This window comes from Sturnus vulgaris, chromosome 3 (assembly GCF_052056855.1).
Source record: "Sturnus vulgaris isolate bStuVul1 chromosome 3, bStuVul1.hap1, whole genome shotgun sequence".
NCBI lineage: Eukaryota > Metazoa > Chordata > Aves > Passeriformes > Sturnidae > Sturnus > Sturnus vulgaris.
This window is the reverse complement of record NC_142245.1, coordinates 111,347,221-111,365,466: the sequence shown is the minus strand read 5'-3', so window position 1 is coordinate 111,365,466 and position 18,246 is coordinate 111,347,221. Positions and strand designations below refer to the sequence as shown.

Genomic DNA, 18,246 nt, shown 5'->3' with positions numbered 1-18,246 from the left:
CATTCAATGATTCCATTAGCCCATTCTCCCACAGAAACAGGAGAGCTCATGGTCCTGCTTGCTCATTGTATTCTTTAATTCCTTTTTAGTTCTGACTTTCCAGAACCCCATTCTCTCTGTTTGCTCAGATCCTACATCCCACATGATCTGGGCCCCCATGTTTGACTTTCATGTTGGTAATTTATGAACCCACAAAACCTTCCATGCATTTTATCAATAGTGGCTTTATATTTGTATCTACATGCAGATACAGCAACAGACCTGCATCTCATTTTGACAGAGCAACACAAGACACTCCTTTGCTTTACAATAATTTCCCACTGGAGCTCCCTTTTGAACTCTGCCAGTTACAAAGTTCTTGGTCAGTTTTGTACATACTAAATTTTATTGATATTCAATACCAAGACTCACTTTTTGAAGTTCTTTTTTTCCCCTCTCCTCCACAGCAACAAAGAATCCTTTCTCTCCCTCCTTCCTCTGTCCCTGTCTTTCTCTTTTCAGCCACTATTCTTACAGCCACTATTCTTACAGCCACTATTCTTACAGCCCAGATGTCAGCCCTTATCTGCAGATGAGGTTGTGAGGAGCAGAGCTGGGATGGGATGGGAGCAGACAGAAGTGTATTTCAGTATCAGATCCTGAAACTGTATTAAAAGCATATGGGTAATATGAAAAAGGTAATATCCCATCTGTTTTTAATAGGGGACATGGGATTTGATGTTTGGCAACCTTATTGTGTACTCTCATGATATTGCATAATGCTATTTTTTGATGTTGAGCATGACTGAGCCTTATCCAAGTATAAGTATATTCCATATATTCCATCTATGCAAGAAAGAAATTGGATTTGTCTAAGACTTAGCCCCTGTAATTAATACCACATCCTCTCCCATTTACTGCTGGCCCATGGACCATCCTGATGTCTGCCAATGATACAAACTGCTGTTGACATGCTTAACTTTTCTAGTAGACACTGTGTGGTGGAGAAGCAGCCACAAGGAGGACAAAGGTCTATGACTGTAGGAATCTTTCTTTTGTTTTGTTGTTTTGATTTTGGTTTGTTGGTTTCAACTGTAGGTCGGAGTTTATTTGTTTGGGGTTTTGGGATTTTTTTGGGGGGGATTTTATTTTTGTTTTCTTTTGAGTTGAGTTTAAATTTTGTTGTGTTTTGTTTTGTTTTGTTTTGCTGTGCTTTGCTTTTGTGCTTTTGGTTTTGGGCTTTGGTTTTTTGTGGCATCGCATTAAGCCAAATGAGGAATTATTAAGTGCAAGACAAAATCTTAAATCAGGGCAAATTCTGAAGATATATTGTATTTTGGATCAGCAGAACCAACATCACTCTTGTTAGTGGGGCTGTTTGTGTTGCACTGAAGGACACTGCAAAATGGGACAGCAGAAAAATGATGTGGGAAATTTTACACTGGGTGGGGAGGCCCTGGCAGAGGTTTCCCAGACAAACTGTGGCTGCCTCTGGGTCCCCTGGAAGTGTCCCAGGCCAGGCTGGATGGGGCTTGGAGCAACTTGGGATAGTGGAAGGTGTCCCTGCCCATGGCAGGCAGTGGAACTGGATGAGCTTTAAGGTTCCCTTTCAACCCAAAGCATTCCATGATATACAAGATCCCAAGACATGATCCCAAGAGACCATTTTAAGGAGTGAAGCACCATCTTCTGTGTGCCAGCAAGGAAACCTCAGAGCTGACTTTTTTCAGGCACAAATGACATCTCCACACTGAGACTGCTGTCTCAGCTGTGTTTTGTCTTCCTATCTGTACATACTCTGTGAAAAGATTCCAAGCAGCAAGGATCAGGAGAGTTCCCTAGGATGGAGGCTGCTTTACTACAGACACAAAGCAGTGCTGGCCTGAAGCCTTGGAATCACTGCCCCAGTTACGGGAAGACCTGGGATGTTTGTTGAAGAGAACACTGACATCACCAGATCGTAGGACTGGCTCAGAACTCACCCACCCTCAGCTGCTCAGGCTCCTCTGCACTGTGATTTATTGCTCCCCATCAGTCATAGCTTTTCTGGAATTACTCATGGCTGACATTTCTGATGCAATAAAGCCACAGATAACCTGTGAAATGAAATCAGGGTTTTCCTGTTGGGACATGTCCTGTCCCCACTGTCTATCTGTCTCCATTTAAGCAGCACATGCTGGCACAGGCATGGATAATGGGGCTGGGATTACAGGTCAGACAAAGTATTCCAGTGTATTTTTCTGTGAAAGGAAAAGAGGAATATTTTCACACCTGAGTCGTGCAAAACCCAATTGGACCATGAGAAATACACAGAACCTGCACTCCTGCCAGACCCATCTCCTTGGGCTTTCAGAGCAGTGAATTGTCTTGCATTACCATCATTCTCAATGACTCTCTGAAAGGAGCCTGGAGCCAGGGGAGGGTCAGTCCCTTCTCCCAGATAACAAGAAAAAGTATAAGAGAAAACAGGCTCAAGTTGCACTAGAGGAGGTTTATGTTGGATATTAGGGAAAAAAAAACCAACTTTCCCTGAAAGAGTGGTCAGGCACTGGGACAGGCCCAGGGCAGTTGTGGAGTCACCATCCCTGGAAGTGCTCAAGAGGCAGGTGAATGAATGGGACATTTGGGGACACAGTTTGGAGGTGAACATGGTGCTGGGTTAATGGCTGGATGTAATAATCTTAGAGGTATTTCCCAACGTTAATGATTTTACAGTTTTATAACTCAACAACTACAAAAAGATCTTTAATCAGCACAGACTGGATGTTCATTTGCAGCCCAGGACAGTGAGACTGAAGGGGAGCCTTGGAAACCCTGCTGTGGTAAGGTATTAGTCAGTAGCTCTGTAAATCACACTGCCAAGCCTTTAAAAAATATGGCTTGCCTGTTATGATTTGAAGTGCTTTTATACATGATTTTAATTTAACTCCTTTGTTAGGGTCATTTCAAGCACGGCTCATTAATTTGTCAAGGGAAGACAGAGGTGATTGCTGTGACTGCTATAGTCTTGCACAGCTGGAGCGTCAGAGATGTCTATCACACAGTCTATCTTCCTGTGAAATGCCTGTGTACAACAGATACTGTGATGTATTTACAGATAGAAACCCCTGCTTTGCAAAATCTTCCTAATACCAATGGGAAAGAACAAGAAGCACAATGATGAATGTATTGTGTGTGTTTGTGCAGGTGCCTTTATATAAAATCAGGAATATAATTCTGAACAGTAGTCCAGAAGCAATTTAGTCCCTATCCCCACACTACAGCAGAGTGCTTTGCTCTTTCTTGACCAACCTTTAAAAGGAATTTTTTTATTTGTTGAGAGTTATGTTTGAGGTAGCATGTGAAAAATGGTGCTTGTGCAGGAAATTTGAGGCTCACAGCAAGGACTAAAAGGGAAGCAAATTATCAAAGAATGGTTCATTCCAACAGCAATTCCCATGCAGAGGACTAAATGAGATATTACAACTAATTCTCTGTGTCACATGGCACATACACAGGCAGCAGGGCTGGAGTTCAAACTAGATTAATTCAGACTCCTCCTAACCCCAAAGTGCTTGGATTTGGTAACCTTTGTGCAGGTTTCAGGCAGGCTGCTGTGTGGAATTGCACAGGGTTTTATAAAAAACCAGACATGACAACTTTGTTCATGCATAAATAGGCAAGTTTTTCCTCCAGTGAGCAGGCAAAGGCAGGATGCTAAAAATCTCCATGTCAAGAGCTGCAGATATTGTAGCACTTGAGGTTATTTCAAAGTTTTATCTGCTGCACTCCTCAAGTGAAGGTGTGGAAGTGATGATACTCAGGAGTTTAAACTAAGCTTAAAATCTCCTTTAATTTAAACTTATTTAATTCTAGGTTAGATGCTCACAGGGGCAGTGTAGAGGGAATATTCTTATGTAGAATGTGCCATTCACAGCTGGTATATAAAAAAAGGACAAATTCAGTTCAAGTAAGTAAAAGGAAGGACATTTAAGATGATCCTGGAAACTGAGTTTATTTTAAGAAGTAAGGAATAGAATTATAAAACCATTTAGTAAAGAGTTTGTTTAACTTGGCAAAGCAAATCTGGAAGATATCATTCTATCTGTGAAAATACATTGCAAGAATAAATACCAGTGAGGAATCTCTTTATAGTAATGGACAATAACAGCACAGGAACAGAAGATCATAAGGCATCAAGAAGTAAATTTGCATTTTAAAAGAGAGATATGCTCCTCCTCAGATAATAAACTGGGAGTGCCTTGCAATAGAACTGGAAAGAGAACATTTCACATTTCCATTCAATACTATTTTCATGATTTTTCCCCACATGGCCAAAATTATATTATTAATTTTGTTTATTTATTTATTTATTTATTTATTCATTAATAGTTTGGAGATAGTTAAGGTGGCCAACATCTGTTTTATAGTCTAGTAAAATGGTCAGAAGGTCCACCTGAAAAACCTAGAGGGTTTTCCATCAGAGGAAATTCTGATTCTGTGATGGGTTCCTTGTGGGAGTGATGGGATAAGAAATGTCATGAGCATGAAGTAGGGGTCAAAACCTGAAAAAAGAAATGCTATGTCATATAAAACTGCTTGATCAAGCTGTACTTTTGTAATCAGGATGAAATTTTTATTGTCAATTCATTATTATTTTCCTAGTGGGAAACTTAATAGTTGTGGGATAGGCCAGAAGAGGTGGGTGGTCATCAGGAACTCAGAGACTCAGACACATCTTCCCACGTGAAGATGGTGACAATGGATGTAAAAAGAGTTTATGTGAAGGGATTCTGTATCAATAGGATATTTATCTGTCTGATCAATAGTGAAGTTTTAGTCTGTTACTAATTTTTTACTTCTGGTAGAATTGAAACTGGGCATAAAAGCTGAATTGTCAATGTAGGGAAGGCCCAGTCATACCAGGGACTATGATGCCACAAAAGGTCATTAATTATGTAGATATTAGGCCCCAGATCTACTGTTTTAACTTTTTTTCCCCCTTCATATTTAAATCAAGGAAAGAAAACTAAGGAGGCATCTTTTGACCTGAATCCATGGTCAATAGAGTGATTGAATTGCAGCTTAAGTAGAAATTTTTTTCATTCAGACTGTTCCAAACATGCACAAAATATGATATCTGTCCATAAGACTGTTTGGTTTCAAAGGGGAAAATAGAAAAAGCAGCCCCTTGTATATGAGCCTTGTGTGAAACCATTTCCCTTGCAAATTTTCAAACAAATCTCCAAACTGCCTTTTCATGGATCTTCACATTTCCTCTCCAACAACAGCAGATAAGTATAATAATAGTTTTTCACCACTGCTCTCCTGGGCAGGAACCTTTCTGACAGTGTAGGGGTTAGAGGGTCTGTCACCAAGATACATTTCTGCTCTAAGCCTTAAATTGTAAACTAAATTTCTGTCAGTATCTAGAGTACATAGTAAACATATCCAAGAATTTGTCATTCCCACTCAAAGGTGACAGCTGTGAATTACACAATTAGAAGTCCTACACCTCACATAACTCTGGTTGCTTGCTCTGACAATGGCCTTCCAAAACTCAACTGGCTCATCTGCAGGAAAGGAGGTAGGAAAGGTAAAAGGAGAGCAGGAGAAAGTAGAGGAAGGGGAAGGTGGAGAGGAGAGATTTGGGAAAAGGAGAACAGGACTTTGCATGTCTCTGTGGCAAGGAAGGATAAATTGCCACATAACCCCCACACCAGTCTTGGTCTTTGAAATGGAAGGGTTTGTGTTAATACATCTCAGTTAAAAATGAAGAGGATCAGCTCAAGAGATCCTATTCCCTATTCCAGTGTTCCCTGAGAAGTTAACGTTGTTCAGACACGTGCAGGAGTTCCAGCAGTGTCCCTGCCATGCTTCTCAAGCACTGTAAAGAGATTTGAGCCCAGCACTGGTACCCCAGTGCTGTCAAAGCAAACCTGCCTTGCTCGTGTCACACAAGGATTTATTTTCCCTCCTGACGACTATGGGACCTTCGACACAAGCAGTGGTTTACACGGCACAGGCACCAGCAGAGAGGAGCTACTGCCACATCTCCAAGGCACCAATCCTGTCCCCACTCTGCCTTATTTAACGAGTGGTGTCACCTCTATCAGCAGAGCTTGTCTGCTGTGACATTGGAGTGAGTGACGGCCCTGTCATCTCCCAGGCCAGCCTGCTCTGCTGTCGCATCACGCTCTTGGCCTCTGCTGCATCTGATGGGAAAGGGGCAGAAATTCTTCCACATGCTTTGTTAGCAGGAATCTGGTGAGCAAAAGGTTAAATGGCTTGGGGTGCTGGGTGTTTGTGGGGTAGCGTGCAGGTGTATATATGTATATGACTCTGTGTGTGCGTATACATGAATTAAAATAAAAAATAATAATAAAAAAATATATATGTATACATACACAGGCACCTTGGTTTGGCTGTAGGACCTCGTGCCCGCAGGCCACAGTCACATTATCATCTGGAAATTGGATAACGACAGCACAATGACAAATCCAGGTTGCCTGCAATAAGGTGCTAATCCCTTTGCTTTAATATCGGAGCAGCGTGTAATGATGTTTGGACATCACTCCAGTTTACTGACGACCCCACTGGGGCCAGCAATAGAAGCGTACAACTGTCTAACAAGCCATCAGGTGACCGCCGTCGTCAAAGCAACGGGGGATGCAATCTAATCTTCCCTCCATCCCTTCCAGCTCCCAATAAGGACCAGATTATAGAAGTGGCCCATCAATGCTTGGTAACTCGAATCAATTAACGTTAATTCGCACAATGCTATGATGTATTGTGATCACTTTCATTTCGGAGAAGGGGGAAGAAATTGCTATAATTCACCTAAAATGAGGTTGTCTATGGTGCTGAGGTATTAATTGGGTGTCCATATTAAATGGAAAAGGAGCACGGTAGTGAAGGAAAAGTGGATGAGTGACTCTCTTGGCTGCTATTGACCTATCAGAAGAAGACAGTGCCCTTTTCCTTTGCTTTTATCTATTACAGTTTTCCCTATTGCGTGTCAAGTTGATGTATTATAAAAAATTCATTTGGTGACCTTCCACCCCCCTAGCAGATTAAACAATTTCACTGGGATGGCATCATTAACAGGGCCTTGCATTTAATGATGATTTCTCTAAAAGGCCACGGAGATTCGATTTTAAGCTAACAGATTTATTGCACTATTATAACATATCGTAAAAAACTGTACCACCTACGGTCTGGTTTTAGGATAGAAACTGTTTAAGAGTTTATGTGGAGCTTAAAGTGGTATTACCTTGGGATACACAGCACGGCAAAGCTCTGACCTCCGGCGGGATGCTGTTTACATTTAATAAAAGACATTTCTCTGACAGTAAACTTGGGGAGTGTGTTATGGAGGAGGCCTGGCTTAGCTCCTTGCCACTGGCTTTGAAAATCGGGGCATTTCCACCGATCTACAGCTATTAATGGAGGTCACTAATGAATCTGGAGGATGTTTCTCTCCTATGTGATGCATCTGCTCTGTCCCTTTCTTTCTAAAGGCTTCTGGTGATCCCACATCTAGACCCTTCCTCAGCTTTGTTGTTCTAATGAAAGAAGGGCCTAGAGAGGAAGTCATAGGAGGAGAGGCTGAGGTCACTTGGTTTTCTCAGCCTGGAGAAGAGAAGACTGAGGGGAGACCTCAGTGAAGTTACAACTTCTTAGTGAAGAGGAGGGGCAGGCATTGATCTCTGCTCTGTGATGACAGTGACAGGCCCTGAAGGAATGACATGAAAATGTGTTATGGGGTGTCTAGGTTGGATGTGGGGAAAAGTTTCTTCACCCAGAGGGTGACTGGGCACTGATCAGGCTCCCCTGATGATCAGGGCAATGGTCACAGCACCAAAGCTGGCAGAGCTCAAGACGCGCTTGGAAAATGCTCTCAGGCATGGGATGGGATTGTTGGGTCTGTCCTATGCAGGGCCAGGAGCTGGGGTCCATGATTGTCCTTGATTTCTTTCTATAATATGGGAAAATATGGGAACTGGTGGAAATAAAAGTCATCCTTCAAATATCTTTTCTTGTTTAAAATAGCAGTGATTTCAGACTCCTCATTGTCTTCTGATGCTCATGTCACTCTTCCCTGTTTGTATTAATTAGAGACAAAGCTCCAGTAGTGCACCTGAGAGGGCAGAGGTCTGGCTTATTTCATCATCTCATGACATCAGAACCCATTTACACCCCAAAACACTGAATTTCTCAGTCCTTCCAGTGAACCTGTAGCTACTTTGCCTGCCTCAAGTCCTGTCTCAAGTTTGCCTATGTCCTGTCCTTGCTGCACCTCCCTTTCTTGAATCTCTTGAAGTCACCAGCAACCCTCACTTTTTTAACAACCAAGAAAAATGTCTCTTTGGCTGGATCATGATTCATTTAGTCATATTTTTCCCTAAATTCTTCCCAATTTCCTTCTCCTTGCAAGGATATATTGATTTTACAGCACTAGCATTGCAGACACACTAGACAACTATTTAATTAATTTCAACGTCTATTAGGAAATTAAATATGCCAGGGGCTGTTCTTTGGCACCAAGGCCAGCTGACATATTTCAGCATCCAAACTTCCAAGTGAAAATATTTTCTGACTGTATTAGCTCCCAGACCATCTGGGAGTTGTTCTGGACTTAGCCATTGGACCTAAACTACAGCTTAAGAGGGACTGACAGTTTAATGGTAGAGGTGATCAGGTGTCAGTGCCAAGACTTGTTTTTGGCATCCTTTAGTTTTATGGTAGACTCATATCCATGGACTTTAATGGACCCTTGACACAGGCTCTCATCCTGATCTCCCTCCCCTCGAAGTCAATTGATAATAGTTCTTCTTCTTCTTCTTCTTCTTCTTCTTCTTCTTCTTCTTCTTCTTCTTCTTCCCAGTACTATTATTGTTGTAGACATTATTATGATGACATGATATAACTATATTAGTAATGATATTACTGTATTACATTATATTAGATATCAGGAAGAAATTCCTCCCTGTGAGGGTGGGGAGGCCCTGGCACAGGGTGCCCAGAGAAGCTGTGGCTGCCCAATCCCTGGAAGTGTTCAAGGTCAGGTTGGATGGGGCTTAGAGTAATTTGGGATAGTGGGAGCTGTCCCTGCCATGGCAGAGAGTTGGAACTGGATGATCCTCAAGGTCTCTTCCAACCCAAATCATTCTATGATTTTATATTTTATAATTATAGTTATTATTGCAATTGTAAATAAAATGACAAGTTCTCCTTGATTTCAAGGATACTTAATTTCCTTAGTCCCAAATCTCTCCACCAAGTTTCTCAATTGATCCATAATACCTGCAGCAGATCCTCCAGTTTCTATGCCCTCAAACTTCCCTGCTGCTAAAGAATAAGCACCTGCCCTCCTGTGGAGCCTCAGCCTGTTCAGCAGACACGTGTAGGCACTGATGGGGACAGGATCAGGGATCCCTGGTGTCCCTGCTGACTGAGGCATCCCCAGCCTGCTGTGCCCACATCTAGAAGAGCTGCAGGGCACTGAGCATCAGAGCTGCTCCCTGTCAGCAGGGAATTGCCAACCAGCCTGTTCCTGCCCAGCAGGAGACTCCAGGGAGGTGACACACAGCACATCCTTCATGCCCACGGGATGAAGGCAAAGGCAGCTCTTGCTCTGGTGCTTGCTGGGCTATGAGCACTCCTCTACCTCCACCTCCCCAGGGCAAAGCTGTGCCAGGAAGGGCCCTAATTTTCCTTCCAGCACGAATCAGCAGGGGAGCAGCAGGATGCTCCTTTCTCCTCCTCCACACTGACATCATTTTAAGGAATACAACTTGCTGTGTGCAGGGCTGTGCCCAAAGGCAGGGGCTCCCTCACAGCACGAGCCAGGCTGGACCATGTGGGATGTAAACACCACATTCCATGCTGTGTTAACCAAGTTCAAATTATCCACAAACAGACATACATTTTTACACTTCCATTTAAAGTATCCATGTCTAGTTCTGCTTTGTTTTCTTCACTGCTATTTTACCAGAGAGTGAAAGAACAAGGGGGAACAGTTCCAAATGTTCCAAACAGTTCCAAAAGAGGAGAGATTTAGATTAGATGTTAAGAAGAATTTTTTTACTGTGAGAGTTGCACAGATTGTCCAGAGAAGCTGTGTTTGCCCCATCCCTAGAAGTGTCCAGGGTCAGACTGGACGTGGCTTGGAGCAGCCTGGGATAATGGAAAGTGTCCCTGCCCATGGCAGGGGGTGGGACTGGATGAGCTTTAAGGTCCCTTCAATCCCTTCTAAATTTTCTAGGATTCTGTGATTCTATGACTCTGTGATTCTATGGTTCTATGATTCTGATTCTATGATTCTATGATTCTATGATTCTATGATTCTATGATTCTATGATTCTATGATTCTATGATTCTATGATTCTATGATTCTACTCACCCCAGGGAGTGAGAGCTTCTTCCTCAATCCACATTTTGCAGCAGCCTTCCTCTATGCACTAGGTGAGCACTGTTTTAGCATGTAGAGCCTGGGGTGTGAATCCAGGGCATTTTTTCTGATTTGTTATCAGTTTTAAAGAAGCTGAGGAGAGGAAAATATTTTCGGTCTTTACAGAAACTATGCCAAGACTCACCTAAACCTCTCTGATTCAACCTAAACGTGGCTCAGCTGGAGCCAGGGAGCTCACAGAAAACTGCAGTTCTTTAGCTTGAAAATAGGAATGACTTGGTGTGTTGTTCCTGCATTAAGTTCTGATCACACTGTTGAACACATGTTTTTGGAAGAAAGTGGATAACAGCACCTTATTGATGTCCCTGAAATGAATTTCAAACCTAACATTGCCTTTGAGACTTTCCCACCAACAAAAATACAACATAAAGAACCAAGTAAGAACTAAAACTTCAATCTACCTTTCGAGTCTGCACATATCCTTAAAACCTTAGTTGATCTTTCCAGCAGCTGTAGTTCAGACCAGTATTTTCCATCAGCTCAGTATGAACAGTGCATCTCATTTATAATACACTGAAAAAAAATCCAAACCGATCATCCAACTAGAAAAAAAAGAGTTAAAAGCAAACTTAAGCTCCATATATCTTGTGTTTGTAAACACCTTTAAGCAAACACTAGAGATCAATGAATAGTTTTTCTTTTCATTTCAAGACAATACCAAACCCCCAGCCACTTCATTGCAATTGCAGATTAGAGCATTTTATATATATATATAAATTATATATATATATGAGATACTAAATGACACAAAGCACTGGGAGAGGGAATGAAATGATCTAGGCTCAGAATGAAGTGTTGATTCTTTATTCAAATTCAAAAAAAGGTCTCCTGGGATGTTCTAATTTAAATTTCAGGCTCAGAAAACCCAGTGTCTTTCAAGGGGGTGTCTGTAACTGCTTTATTCCAGTCTACAGACTTTGCAGATTAGGAAGGTGATGGCAGGAAAAAGAAATGCAGTAAAGCCCTGTGAGTGCTGTGCTTTTGTAGAAGAACCAAGACTTTGTTCTTAGAGGAGCTCAAAGGTTTTCAGTGAAAATCTTTTCTGGACAGGGAATATTTGCAGGCTCCACTGCTCTCAGTGCACTGCAATGACTTTGGGGCTAAAGCATTGGGTCCATGAATCCATAAAATCCCTGTCTCTGCCACATACTTCCAACATGATACTAGAGAAATGAATTACTCTGTGAACTTCTCACTTTTCCATCTGTAAACTGGGGATTGAAACAAAAGGATTTTTCCATACTTTGGTGCTGCTTTCTGCTTGGAAGTGATAGCTGTTTCCTATTTCCATGCATGCTGCTTTCACCCAAGGAATTAAAGGGTTGTGCTAAGGTAAATTAGTAGGTAGAAAATAGGAACAGAAAATAACATCTAGAACTTTATTTCTGATTTTCCTTTTTTTTTTTTTTTTTTTTTTTTTCTTTCCCATCCCTTTTTGTGTGAAAGAAATGGAAGCAGAGGACATTCAGAAACTTGCTTATACAGGAGACCCTACAGCATCTCTGTTCAGGTGCAGCCCTCAGATGGAGAAATTGAGAAGCAGCTTCCTGTACAGCCAAAAATCATTTTCCTGGACAGAAAGGTAGAATTTGCTTCCCTGTGGATGGAGACTTCTATTAATTCTGTGCTATTTTGACATTAGAGGTTTTTGATATTTGAGATTTTTGGCATGGAGCCAGGCTCTGCTCCAGGGGCCCAGCAATGGCACCAGAGGAACGGGCAGGAACTGATCCCAGCAAGTTCCACCTGGACAGGAGGCAGAACTTCTTTATGAGCAGTGACCGAGCACTGAACTGATTGTCCAGAGAGGGTCTGGAGTCTCCTCACTGGGATATTCCACAATGATCTGGACACAACCCTGTGCTCTGTGCTCTGGGATGGCCCTGCTGGAGCAGGGAGGAGGGACCAGATGATCTCCAGTGGTCCTTTCCAACCTGACCCATCCTGTGCTGTGGCCTCATCTTGAAAAGTTCTGGTGAACTTTGTGACATTTGTAAAATGTGACACATAAATACAAACTGCCCTCAGACAGGAGGCATATGTAAAAAAAAAAATAAAATTACAGTTGTTAAAACCATCAAAGTTTTCTTTGCTCTTGCTGAGGAGACAAGATCTTAATTCTTCTCTTCTGTTCTTCCTCCGAGGGTGAAAGAATTGACAAACTGGGGCCTCCTGCAGAACCCTGGGTTGTATCAGCTCATCTCAAGGACTCCTCTGAGGCTGTGCTGAAAGGTTTGGATGTGTTTTCCTATAGCAAGGGTTATGGCAAAGCAGCTATGTAAAATGATGGTGATAAATTTAGGAATTCTCCCTGAGAAATACTGCAGTTGAAAACCAGTCTTTGGGCTGAAAACAGAAGGTTGCAGTAGGAGTTTGGTGAACTGCCCAGTCATATGCTACAGGAAACAAAAAAGCTTTTACAAAGTACTTTTGTGCTGTGGTAGCTTAAAGGAAGTATATCCTATAGTTTGTCTTGAAAAGACATATCCTGGGTCAAAAAAGGAAAGAATGAAGAATTAGAAATCCAACACTTGATTTTTCAATTTATGTTACCTGGGGTAATTTCTTTAGGGTCCACAACAACCTTTTTATCCCAGCAAAGGATCTGGCCAAGTATAGACAGAAACAACTGCCTATGGATTGTCATTAACTTATTATAACGTGAAAGTGTTGTTTTTTTGGTTTTTTTTGGTTTTTTTTTTTCATGGGGGATCTAAATGTTTCGCTTCTGGTCCTCACTTATCAAAAGGCATGAACTCCTGAAAGAGTTTTTGAAAACTCATGAAAAACTCTAAACATGTGAGGACTTCCCTCAAGGTTGTGTGAACATGCTTAGACACAGAACCTTGTTTAAATAGAGTGCTGAACCAAACACCTGTGTATGGCCATATGCTGCTAAATTAGAAGATAGAAATTATAATGATTATAAACTTATTAATTTAATTGCTAAAATATTTAAATATAAGTAAGAAGCACACACAGTGAAAGTTAGGTTCCCTGTTGGAGAGAAAGTATTTTGTTCACAGTAAAGCCATTTGTGGATTATTTTTGAGTTGAAAAGTTCATATTTAGAGAACAAAAGTAGCACTTATGCTGTAGATCACATCTTCTCACCCTTTCAGTCCCTGTTTCTCTTAATTAGAAATTCTTCCTACCCCAAGATAGTTCCAGGATTACAGGTTAGAAAAATCCTTTGGTGTTTTCTGCTGCTTTTCATGACTTTCCAGGTCACGTTCCTGAACTCCTCAGGTTTATATGAGCCACTGATTATTGGATGAGCTACTGACTGATAGTGGGAGGGAGGAAGGAAGGAAGGAAGGAAGGAAGGAAGGAAGGAAGGAAGGAAGGAAGGAAGGAAGAAAGAAAGAAAGAAAGAAAGAAAGAAAGAAAGAAAGAAAGAAAGAAAGAAAGAAAGAAAGAAAGAAAGAAAGAAAGAAAGAAAGAAAGAAAGAAAGAAAGAAAGAAAGAAAGAAAGAAAGAAAGAAAGAAAGAAAGAAAGAAAGAAAGAAAGAAAGAAAGAAAGAAAGAAAGAAAGAAAGAAAGAGAAAGAAAGAAAGAAAGAAAGAAAGAAAGAAAGAAAGAAAGAAAGAAAGAAAGAAAGAAAGAAAGAAAAGAAAGAAAGAAAGAAAGAAAGAAAGAAAGAAAGAAAGAAAGAAAGAAAGAAAGAAAGAAAGAAAAAGAAAAGTCACTGAAGAGGAAGACACTTCACATTCTTTAAAAGATACATGCATCAAATTAATAGTCAATAAACTTCAGCAAAGGAAGAGCAGCACAGTACAGATGTTGTGCATGTAATAGTTTGCTGCAGTTTTTCCTTTGACAAACATCCTTATTGCACTCGTCTTTTGAAGCACATGAAAGCAGCATTTAATGGAAATGGGTCCCGTCTAGCACACTGAGGCTGCTTCATCTGACAGCAGCCAAAGTGCCTCGTGGAAGGCAGTTTAGCTCCAAATTAGCTCTGCTTCTACGTTAAATACCAGCTTGCCTGAGAGATCTTTGGGAAGACTCCCATATATATCTGTAATATTCTGAGCTTTGAAGCATATGTGCCCGAAAGCTGAGCTAGTCTCTGTTGAGAAGTACAGTACAGTACTCCAGGCTTCATCACACACTAGAAATGGCAATTATAAAGTATCTGAGCACAGCTGACAAGGACCTCTGTTAAAATCTGTATTACAGTGAGCAGGGAGCCAAGAAAACCTTGGTAGTCTGTGCAGACACTGTCATAAGGAGGATCATATGACTGATAGAGGGATAAACCAGGATCAGGCTGAAGCAATAAAAGAAATCTACATTCCCACATTTCCATCAAATCTATTCACAGTATAAATCACTGATTATTTGTATATCACAGCTGATCGTGGAGATTCATAATGAAATTGGTGGTTTGATGTGGATATATACTGCACAGAAATAGAAAAAAACAACAAACATATATGTAGTCAAAACTAACTGGATTATTAACAAATTAAATAAGTCCAGAGTCACAGAGAGAAGCAACTTTATCATTTTTGTTGCAAAATAATTAATATGTCTCATGGTTTTACCTAAGACCTTGTTTTGGGCAATTTCTGGCCATAGTTCAGAGTTTTCTACTTCACCACATTGTTCAACACCCTGAACACGAGAATGGCAGAGTAGAAATGTCCTGCCTACATTCAACTTTATTTACCTTCACCTGTGCTGCTTAACTGCAATAAAATGCCAAACCACCTGCTTCATAAAGCAAATAGTTTTGACATGTTGTCTTTCAGCAGGAAAAATCTGTGTTTGTGATCACTGGAGCAAGTCCAGCATCCTGAGGAAGTTCTGGCATCTCACCCTCACCTGAACCAACATTTGGAAATTTGTCAGCCTTTAGGATTTCACCCCATTCACCCCAAGAGTCTGAATGCAGACCAGACCTGGCCAGCATCACTCAAAGGCCAGGATTTGGCTGGTGCTCAAAGATATACACAATAAAATGGGGATCCAATTGCAAAGTAAATTATAACTTTTAAAAAGAGCCTACAGAAATAACAACCATGGCAAGGGCAAATCTTGGGTCAGAATGGATTCCCTGATAGATCAGAACAAGAGGTAAAGTGATGGAGAAATTCTATTTCCTGGCTTTCATTTTAATGCTCCCTATGGAGTTTTTCCCTGCCAGGTTTCCAGCTGGCAGTGTCTCCTGTACTGTCTCAGGGCAGTCACCATAGACATTTTCCATGGCCAAATACCTTTCAAAGCATCTGATAGAGCTGGAGAAAAATTCCAAGAGATTTAACAATAGGACAGGAGAGAATATGCCCCAAAGATAAGGTGAAACTCCTACAAATCAGAAAAGAATTGAAGATTCAGCTTGTCCCTTAGTTACAGTGGTTGACTCCTTGACTCCATCCCCTTAGGACAGTCTCTGATTATCAGTTTCCTAACCTTGGTGAAGTACTTAGTGACACAAAACACGAGTTAAATTTAAAAATGGGCATTTGGAACTTTCTAGAACATCTCTATAGCTCCTGTTACCTTTGTTTGATCCCTTTAACAGCTACATTCACATTACACCCACATAACACATAGAAAATGTCATTTCACAATGAGGTAAAAAAAATATATATTTAGAAGCTGAGGTCCTTCAATCCTTCAGGAATTTGTTTTCCAAGTACCTCTGTGTGAAATTTTCTGGAGTTAGACACAATGTTTATGATTGAGATGGATAATGAATTTAGGCTTTCTGAAGTCTCTTAAAGTCATGAGGACTCCCTGAGGTCCTTTAGTGGCCCTTACCTGGTTGCTGTTAATTGCAATATGATTTTTTCTGACTCTCCAGGACTCACCCAAGTGCAGGTCATCGAGGGATGTGCAAGCTTTTCCAATCTGGCTGTGTCCAGCTCAGGAACAAACTGGAGACTTGTGTTCACTGTCACATCACCTCCAGGTAAACCCTATATTCTGGGTATTTTCTTACTTGGTAAAATAAGAGCCCTTCAGGTGACCCGATTTATAAAAAAGGAGTGAAACTTTCTTTGAATGGGTGGAGTGATGCCAAACCTCTAAATAGCCTGTGTTCTGTTTCACATCCAAGTTTGCATTCCCCAGGCAGCAGGAGAGCCTGGTGATTCCTGTGCTATTCATGTAAGATGTCTCAAATCTAGTGAATAAGTACAGAGAAGTATTGTCAGGAAAAGGTGCCTCTTTCTCCCTGGATTCCCTAGTATGTATCCCAAGAAATCAGATACTTAAAATCAGTTAAGTTGCCAGAGCAAACTATTTCCTATAAATTGCAACCTCTCATTCCCTCTTTTTTTCCCCTGTTTATATTCAGAAATTTTCCATCTGTGCTCCTGGCTATTTTCATAGTGCCTTTTCCTGCCTGTTTGCCTGCACCTGGTCACTTTTATAGGTGGTTATGCACATTCAGAGCGTGGCTCCAGGACTGAACTCTGCCAGGGCTCTCCTGAGAGCTCATGGAGATGATGTTGGCACCTTCAGAGGCCCCTGAGCAGCTCAGTAAAGAGAAGGCAGGTGTGCTATGCCTTCTTGGAAATGCCAGCTGAGGGTGACACTGGGGACAAGGCATCCCATGAGCTCTGCCTTGGAAAATCCTCAAGATGTCTGCACAAGAGTTGCACCTCTGCAACTGCTTGGGGGCCTGAAATTATCTCTAAATCTCTTTCTGAAGGTATAGAGATGTTGATTTCTTGTCTCAGGATGACTGCTGAGGCAAATCTATGGAGAAGCAGGAGCAGGTCTGGCATGCAGTCCAAGGACATATTAAGGTGTAGATGTTGTAAGAGCATGTGTAAAGTCTCTATTATGGTATTGCATCCATCCATCCATCCATCCACCCATCTCCCTTTATATATAGATATATATGCATGGATATCTCTCTAGATAAATAACATTGCAGATGATAAAGATATATTATCTCTCTCTCTCTCTCTCTCATGTCTTGCCTCATCAAAAAAAATTAAAAAAAACCAACAACAACAACAAAAAAAAACAAAGGGAACAAGTACATCTGACTGGGGAAGTGGCCAAGTGGAAGAGCAAAAAAATAAAAATAGAAGTTTTCAAACATTTAGGCTGCCACAAGTGGCTCATCCAAATCCAGTGCTTCTCATGGCTTGGAGAAGGGAGACTTGGGGTGCAGGGAGCACTTGGAGGTGGGCCTTTCAAGGAGGGGATTTTTGTGTATTTTGAGCTGCCAAACACATGCAGGTACCACTACCTTCTCATCAGTGAGAGTAGATGGAAAGTCAGCACTTCAAAAGATCTGATTCTTCAGGCTGGAAGCACAGCTTAATGAAATGTGTTTAGAAACTTGTTTCAGGGAAATCCCAAAATCTTTTTTCTGAACAAACGTCAAACAGAGATCCCTTTTCTGAAATATTTAGCCAATCAGAGTGTTACTAAGAATTAATAATAGAATCACAAAATGGTTTGGATTGGAAGGGATCTTCAAGATCATCGAGTTTTAACTCTCCCATGTTGGGAAGGGACACCCTTTCAGTAGACCAGGGTGCTCAGAGCTCCATCCAGGCTGACCTTCAACACTTCCAGGGATGTGGCAGCCACAGCTTCTCTGGGCAACATGTGCCAGTGATAAATATCTAATTTAAATCTGCCCTCTTTCAGCTTAAAGCCATTCCCCCATGGAGGATGTTTAGAGGTACCAATGTGTACAGGCAGCTGATGCACCCGTGCAGGTGTCACCTGTGAAAATCAGATTATTCCACACTTTTAATGTCCATTGCAAAAATATACACCAAAGGTACAATCCCCTTTGCTCCCTGTAATTGGGAACCATGCTGGAGACAGCATAAAGGTTT

At 41.3% G+C, this 18,246-nt stretch overlaps 1 protein-coding gene across 1 annotated transcript in view; it reads left to right on the top strand.

Moving 5' to 3' along the window:
• The window catches only part of PKHD1 (PKHD1 ciliary IPT domain containing fibrocystin/polyductin), a 229,390-nt gene that overhangs the window by 202,566 nt on the left and 8,578 nt on the right, over positions 1-18,246 (top strand). Inside the window, exons 60-62 of the mRNA XM_088162528.1 lie at positions 11,879-12,014; positions 12,577-12,664; positions 16,245-16,352. Coding sequence (XP_088018654.1) covers positions 11,879-12,014; positions 12,577-12,664; positions 16,245-16,352 — 332 coding nt within the window. The remainder of the gene's footprint in view (positions 1-11,878; positions 12,015-12,576; positions 12,665-16,244; positions 16,353-18,246) is intronic.